This window comes from Pelophylax lessonae (assembly GCF_965119305.1).
Source record: "Pelophylax lessonae genome assembly, chromosome: 6".
NCBI classification, from domain to species: Eukaryota; Metazoa; Chordata; class Amphibia; order Anura; family Ranidae; genus Pelophylax; species Pelophylax lessonae.
This window is the reverse complement of record NC_138773.1, coordinates 313475900-313483080: the sequence shown is the minus strand read 5'-3', so window position 1 is coordinate 313483080 and position 7181 is coordinate 313475900. Positions and strand designations below refer to the sequence as shown.

The 7181-nt window shown below is 41.7% G+C and overlaps 1 protein-coding gene across 1 annotated transcript; it reads right to left on the bottom strand.

The window, feature by feature from the left end:
• Window positions 1-1174: 1174 nt before the first annotated feature.
• On the bottom strand, window positions 1175-6349 carry LOC309559246 (fibrinogen-like protein 1-like protein; the record flags this gene model as incomplete). The annotated part of the gene is made up of 2 exons (XM_082262466.1): window positions 1175-1821; window positions 6181-6349. The coding sequence occupies 2 exons, from the start codon at window positions 6347-6349 to the stop codon at window positions 1175-1177; spliced, it is 816 nt and encodes a 271-aa protein (XP_082118592.1).
• Between the last annotated feature and the right edge of the window lie 832 nt (window positions 6350-7181).

Below are 7181 nucleotides of genomic sequence, written 5' to 3'. Positions count from 1 at the left end.
TGCAAGCAGTGGGAGGAGCTATGCAAATATCAAAATGCCTTGATGGGTGGGTGTAAGCCTGGAGGAGTGGGTGTTCCTAGGCAGGATGTATTTGCATGCAGACCACCCAAGGTAACGCCCACATGTGATACTGCACGGCATTTCTCCTGATGTAGGCCATATCTGCATAATATGTCTCGGCAAGGCTGCTTGTAGTCTCCAATGGGAGAAAACGTGACAACACAGGAGAACAATTGGGAGACCAGGACAGAGGGTTGTCACCCTATAACAGGAAGTGCCCAAACAAGGATCACTAGGGTTTAATTTATTGGAAGATGACCATGATTTATGTTGAAATGTTTATGTGATATTAGTGATTGGCTCTAGTTTAAATTTATGCAGGGGCCCCCCAACAATAGATTACCATGGAGTGCCCCCCAAAAATCGTTTACCAATGAGGGTCCCCAACAATCATTTACTATAGAGGGCCCCCCAACAATTGATTATCATGGAGGTCCCCCAACAATCTTTAACCATGGAGGGCCCCCCAACAATCAATTGCCATGGAGGGCCCCCCAACAATCGATTACCATGGAGGGCCTCCTAACAATCATTTACTATAGAGGGCCCCCCAACAATCGATTATCATGGGGGTCCCCCAACAATCGTTTACCATGAAAGGCCCCCACATTTGATTACCATGGAGGGCCCCCCAACAATCGTTTACCATTTGAGGGCCCCCCATCAATCGATTACCATGGAGGTCCCCCAACAATCGATTACCATAGAGGTTCCCCAACAATCGTTTACCATGGAGGGCCCCGCAACAATCATTTACCATGGAGGGCCCCCCAACAATCGTTTACTATAGAGGGCCCCCCAACAATCGATTATCATGGGGGTCCCCCAACAATCTTTTACCATGGAGGGCCCCCCACCAATTGTTTACCATGGAGGGCCCCCCAAAAATCGATTACCATGGAGAGCCTCCCAACAATCTATTACCATGGAGGGCCCCCCAACAATCGAATACCATGGAGGCCCCCCTACAATAGATTACCATAGAGGTTCCCTAACATTTGTTTACCATGGAGGGCCCCCCAACAATCGATTACCTTGGAGGGCCTCCCAACAATAATTTACCATGGAGGGCCCCCCAACAATCTTTTACCATGGAGTGCCCCCAGCTGGCCGTCTACACCCTGTTGCAGTACATATGGACGGGTCTGATGAGGATAAGGGAGTGCCTACAGTTGTTTTGGCACAGCGTCTTCCAATGAAGAGCGTTCTTTCTGTTGAGTTGGGCGTCATAGCAGGAATCATACCACCACCCTCCCCCGTGTTCGTTGGCGCAGTTATTATTGTGCAGCCGGTCATTGTCATTGTCATACGTAGAGAACCTCATGTTGTCATGCAAGTTTTTTTCGATGGAGGTCATGGAGTCCCCGGCATCTCCTTCATAGGTCCCCAGCCTCAGGCGGTACTTATCCCCAGCGTTGGTCAAGTAGAAGCTGTCGTAGTCGGCTTGCTTGGTGTTGTTTTCGGCATCTACGAGGAGGAAGCGGACTTTGTTCCACTTCTGGGTGGTCAACAGGTGGATGTACTTATTGCCGAGGTAGTGGTCCAGCTCGATGTTCCCGAAGCCGAATTCGTAGGCCGACCAAGTTTCGTCCCAAGAGATGGTTGTGTCAAAGGCGTTCCTCTGGATGACAGTCCACCCGCCGCAGTCGTACATCAAACATTGGACCACCAGATAGGGGGAGCCTTCGGGGCGGATCACGTAGACACCACTCTTTTTGTGGCCCAGCTGATAAAGTTCTTCACAGTCCCTGGTGAAAAAGACTGAGAAAAGAGCGAATGTGAGGAATTAATGGGTCAAATAAATGTTGAATGAAATGTTCATAAACCTTATTTTCAATGGGATATTTAAAATCAGATAATGTTTGTGTGCAGCCGATGGTTTTATTTTTGCTGTCAATTAGATTAGGGAAGGATAAATGTGTATCTAAACCCGAGAACAAAAATGTAATATATGAAGCTAAAGTTTAGTTAACCCCTTCATGACGAAGGTAAAACAAATCTTTATAACTTTGACATGTGTTAGTAAAACTGAACATATCTCAGTGTTTCCAGCTAGATTATACCGCTTTATTTTTGTTTTCAGGACACATTGGGCTTTTGTTTGGTGGTAAACGGTAATGGACATCTGATTTTTATTTTTTTTTTATTATTAAGGCTACATTCACACCTGAGTGTAGCGTTTTTTACAGCGATTTTACCGCGATTTTTACCGCGATTTACCGGCGTTTTTACAGGCGTTTTTTGTGCGGGCGTTTTTAGATTGAATAGAGACCAATGGAAAACGCCTGTAATCTGCCCAAAAAGAAGCTCATGTACTTTTTTGAGCGTTGGGCATTTTGCTCCAGGCGTTAAAACGCTCAGATGTGAACAGGGGCCATTTAAATGAATGGGATTTTACTTGTTGGGCGTTTTGGAAACGTTTTTTTGAGCATTTTTGGAGCTGAAAACGCCCAGGTGTGAATGGAGCCTTAAGGAAAACTGGCCCAAAATAGTAAAACAATAAATAAATAAATAAATCAAAATCAAGCTGTATATTTCTTGCTTTTACCGTGACCTACGGCCAGAGAACAACCCAAAATAAATTCTCCTGCTCCTGACCATCCCATCGATACCTAAAACGTACTGACACTACATGAAAGAGAGGTTTTGTTTTATTCCTACCTAAAATACACTGACCCTGACTTTTGATCCTGACCATTAACCCCGACCTTTGACTCCAACCTTGACCCTACTGCAACCCTAAGGCTCCTTTAACACGGCCGCTCCGTGTGAGAGCTCCGCTGAGGTCCTTTTTTTTTTTTTTTTTCCACAGAGCGGATGACATTTCTGTCATCCGCTCCGTATGTCCGCATATCATCCCATCCGTTTGCGCAGGGGCGTAACTACAGGGGTTGCAGGGGTTGCAATCGCTACCGGGCCCCATGCTCCAGGGGGCCCGGTAGCAAACCAGTGGGTGAACTTCCAGGATCTCAAAGGTCACACTTGCAACTGGGCACTGGCATTGCACCACTGTGGGGAGGCCCCAAGATTGCAGGAAGGGGGCCCACTGCAGAACTTGTGAAAGGATCCTGCTGCGGGGCCATGCAACGAGAGTAAAGAGCCCCAGGATCAGTGGGAAGAGCCCCGGGCTTGAAGGGAAGGGCCCCGGCCAGGGGTCTGGGGGGCCCTTCATGGTTTCTTGCATCGGGGCCCTGAAGATTCTAGTTACGCCTCTGCGTTTGCGGATGATATGCGGACATAATGTAAGTCTATGGGGATTGCGGATGTCAGCGGGTGACACCACTGACATCCGATTTTCCTTCCTTTCCGTTTTTTGAACGGAGGAAAAATAGGGTTCTGTTCCGTTCCAAAAAACAAAACAGAACTGACAGGAAGAAAATCGGATGTCAGCGGATGGTATTCCGCTGACATCCGCAATGCCATAGACTTACATTATGTCCGCAAATCATCCGCAAAAAAATAGGATGATTTGCGGACATACAGAGCGGCCGTGTGAAAGAGCCCTTACACTGAGCTAGATCTTATCATGATCAGCTATTTTATCTTTATTTGTTACTTTTTTAAAACTCTTTATTTTCTTTTTGTTACAGTTTTCTCCTCTAGAAAAGAGAAAAAGATACAATGTATTATATAATGAATCCTCTATGTATACAATGTATTATATAATATATCCTCTATGTATACAATGTATTATATAATATATCCTCTATGTATACAATGTATTATATAATATATCCTCTATGTATACAATGTATTATATAATGGATCCTGTATGTATACAATGTATTATAGAATGGATCCTGTATGTATACAATGTATTATAGAATGAATCCTGTTTGTATGCAATGTATTATAGAATATATCCTGTATGTATACAATGTATTATATAATGGATCCTGTATGTATACAATGTATTATAGAATGAATCCTGTTTGTATACAATGTATTATAGAATGGATCCTGTATGTATACAATGTATTATAGAATGGATCCTGTATGTATACAATGTATTATATAATATATCCTGTATGTATACAATGTATTATATAATGGATCCTGTATGTATACAATGTATTATAGAATAGATCCTGTATGTATACAATGTATTATAGAATGGATCCTGTATGTATACAATGTATTATATAATATATCCTGTATGTATACAATGTATTATATAATATATCCTGTATGTATACAATGTATTATATAATATATCCTGTATGTATACAATGTATTATATAATGGATCCTGTATGTATACAATGTATTATAGAATAGATCCTGTATGTATACAATGTATTATATAATGGATCCTGTATGTATACAATGTATTATATAATATATCCTGTATGTATACAATGTATTATAGAATGAATCCTGTTTGTATACAATGTATTATAGAATGGATCCTGTATGTATACAATGTATTATATAATATATCCTGTATGTATACAATGTATTATAGAATGGATCCTGTATGTATACAATGTATTATATAATATATCCTGTATGTATACAATGTATTATAGAATGGATCCTGTATGTATACAATGTATTATATAATATATCCTGTATGTATACAATGTATTATAGAATATATCCTGTATGTATACAATGTATTATATAATATATCCTGTATGTATACAATGTATTATATAATATATCCTGTATGTATACAATGTATTATAGAATAGATCCTGTATGTATACAATGTATTATATAATGGATCCTGTATGTATACAATGTATTATATAATGGATCCTGTATGTATACAATGTATTATATAATGGATCCTGTATGTATACAATGTATTATAGAATGGATCCTGTATGTATACAATGTATTATAGAATGAATCCTGTTTGTATGCAATGTATTATAGAATGGATCCTGTATGTATACAATGTATTATATAATGGATCCTGTATGTATACAATGTATTATAGAATGGATCCTGTATGTATACAATGTATTATAGAATGGATCCTGTATGTATACAATGTATTATATAATGGATCCTGTATGTATACAATGTATTATATAATGGATCCTGTATGTATACAATGTATTATATAATGGATCCTGTATGTATACAATGTATTATATAATGGATCCTGTTTGTAGTCTCTGTGATGGGAGCGTGTTGTGCAGCACACTTTTAGCAAACACAGCAGAGAGGCAGCAGAAAAAGACTAAGGCCTCTTTCACACGGCCGCTCCGATTTTTTCTCCGCTGCGGCACTTTAAATTTTTTTTTTTTCACGGACACGAATGACATTTGGGTCATCCGGTCCGTATGTCCGCATATCACCCCATCCGTTTGCGGATGATATACGGACATAATGTATGTCTATGGGGATTGCGGATGTCAGAGGATGACACCGCTGACATCCAATTTTGCATCCTTTCCATTTTTTAAACAGAAGAAAAATGGGGTTCTGCTCAGTTCCAAAAGACGGAACAGAACTGAAAGGATGCAAATCAGATGTCAGTGGATGGTCATCCGCCCGTGTGAAAGAGGCCTTAGTGGTCCGTTGAGTGTCTCAATTTTTTTTTTTTTTTTTACTTCAGCTTTAAATTGTACGTCTTTAGCTGTTGTGGCAACTTTAGTTTTCTTTTTGAGACCCCGTTCACATTGCCGCGATCCGACTTGGGGGGGGGGGGCGACCTCCGAGGTCGCGGTGCGAGCAGCGCACCACGACCTCGGAGCGGCCGCCACGGACTTCAAGAAGAAAAAGAAGCTCCCAAAGAAGCTCCGGACCCTTTTTCTAAGTCGGAGCGACTTGTGTCGCTCCTATTAGAACGGGTCCGCAGCTTCCCTATGGAAGGCGACCTACGGCGACCTGTGAGGCGACCAGGTCACCTTAGTGTGAACGGGGACTGAGGCTTATATTTATTTTTACCTGGTGATTCTGCCAGTAAGACACTTCCTGTCCTAGGGTGACCACACTTACCGTACTGTATCTATGGGGGAGCTTACATCTGATTGGTTGTTCACCACACCAGGCTGTGGAAAGCTCACATCTTACTGGCTACCTTGGGCTGCTGCCCTTACCTCTGTCTGAATTATCTCTGAGTTTTGGTTGGCTGTCATTTGATGAGATAAGAAATGAGAGGTCTCACCTTTCCTTTCACGCAGATCATTGTAGTTGATGGCTTCGGTGATGTCACCTATCATGTGAATATTGTCTATCAGCTTTTCTTTATTGGTCTGCTGTGCCTCCTCTGACTTGGTGAATGTGGCCCATGAAAGAAATAACCAGACAATCGTACACAGATTTGGCCCCGACATCTTCGCTACTGGGGAAAAAAACATTGTTACTTTGTTTAACCGATAATCCAGATTTTCTCTGCCTTTTTGCTACAGAGGAACATCTAAGATATGTTTGGGTCTTTTGGTCAGCAAACATTTGGTGGTCAGTGGAGAAAGGTCTCCTTAGATTGCTGGTCCCTCTAAGCCTTGCATTAATATTGGGGGCCAGAGAAGGAGGGCCCCCGAAAATATTAGGTGATTAGTGATGACGATTCCCCATACATTGGTGTTGGTGACCCCATACAGTGTTGGTCAGTGGGAGAAGAGTCTCCAAACACTGTGATGGTAGCTGGTGGAGAAGGGGCCCCATACATTTTTAACCAGTGGAGACAAGATTCATATTGGTAGCCAGTGGGAGGAGGACTCCCTTACATTGTTAGTCATTATGAAAAGGTCCCCCTTACACTGGTATTGGTGGTCAGTTGGTGTAGGAGGAGGGCCTTCATTTTTATGGTCAATGGAGGAAGGGCCTCATATTTTCGCTGTCAATGGAGAAGGTCCCTGTATTTTGGTGGTTAGTGGGAACTGAGTCCTCAACTCTAAATCCTGCGTTATTTTAAAATCGAACATAACCACTTTGAAATTGCTGGAGAGCAGTGGTCAGAAATAGCAGTATTCCTTACATTGCTGATCTGGAAGTGTAAAATTCAGTTCTATAACTGATGTCATTGGTTATAAAAATAAACCATACTGGTGGACATAAAGTCGGTGTGATAAAAAAAAGTGGGTATTGCCTTAAAGTATTTTGCTATGGTTTAGATAAAATGTAAACCTGGGGGCACACTGAAGAGATTGTGGGAGTAAAATATAC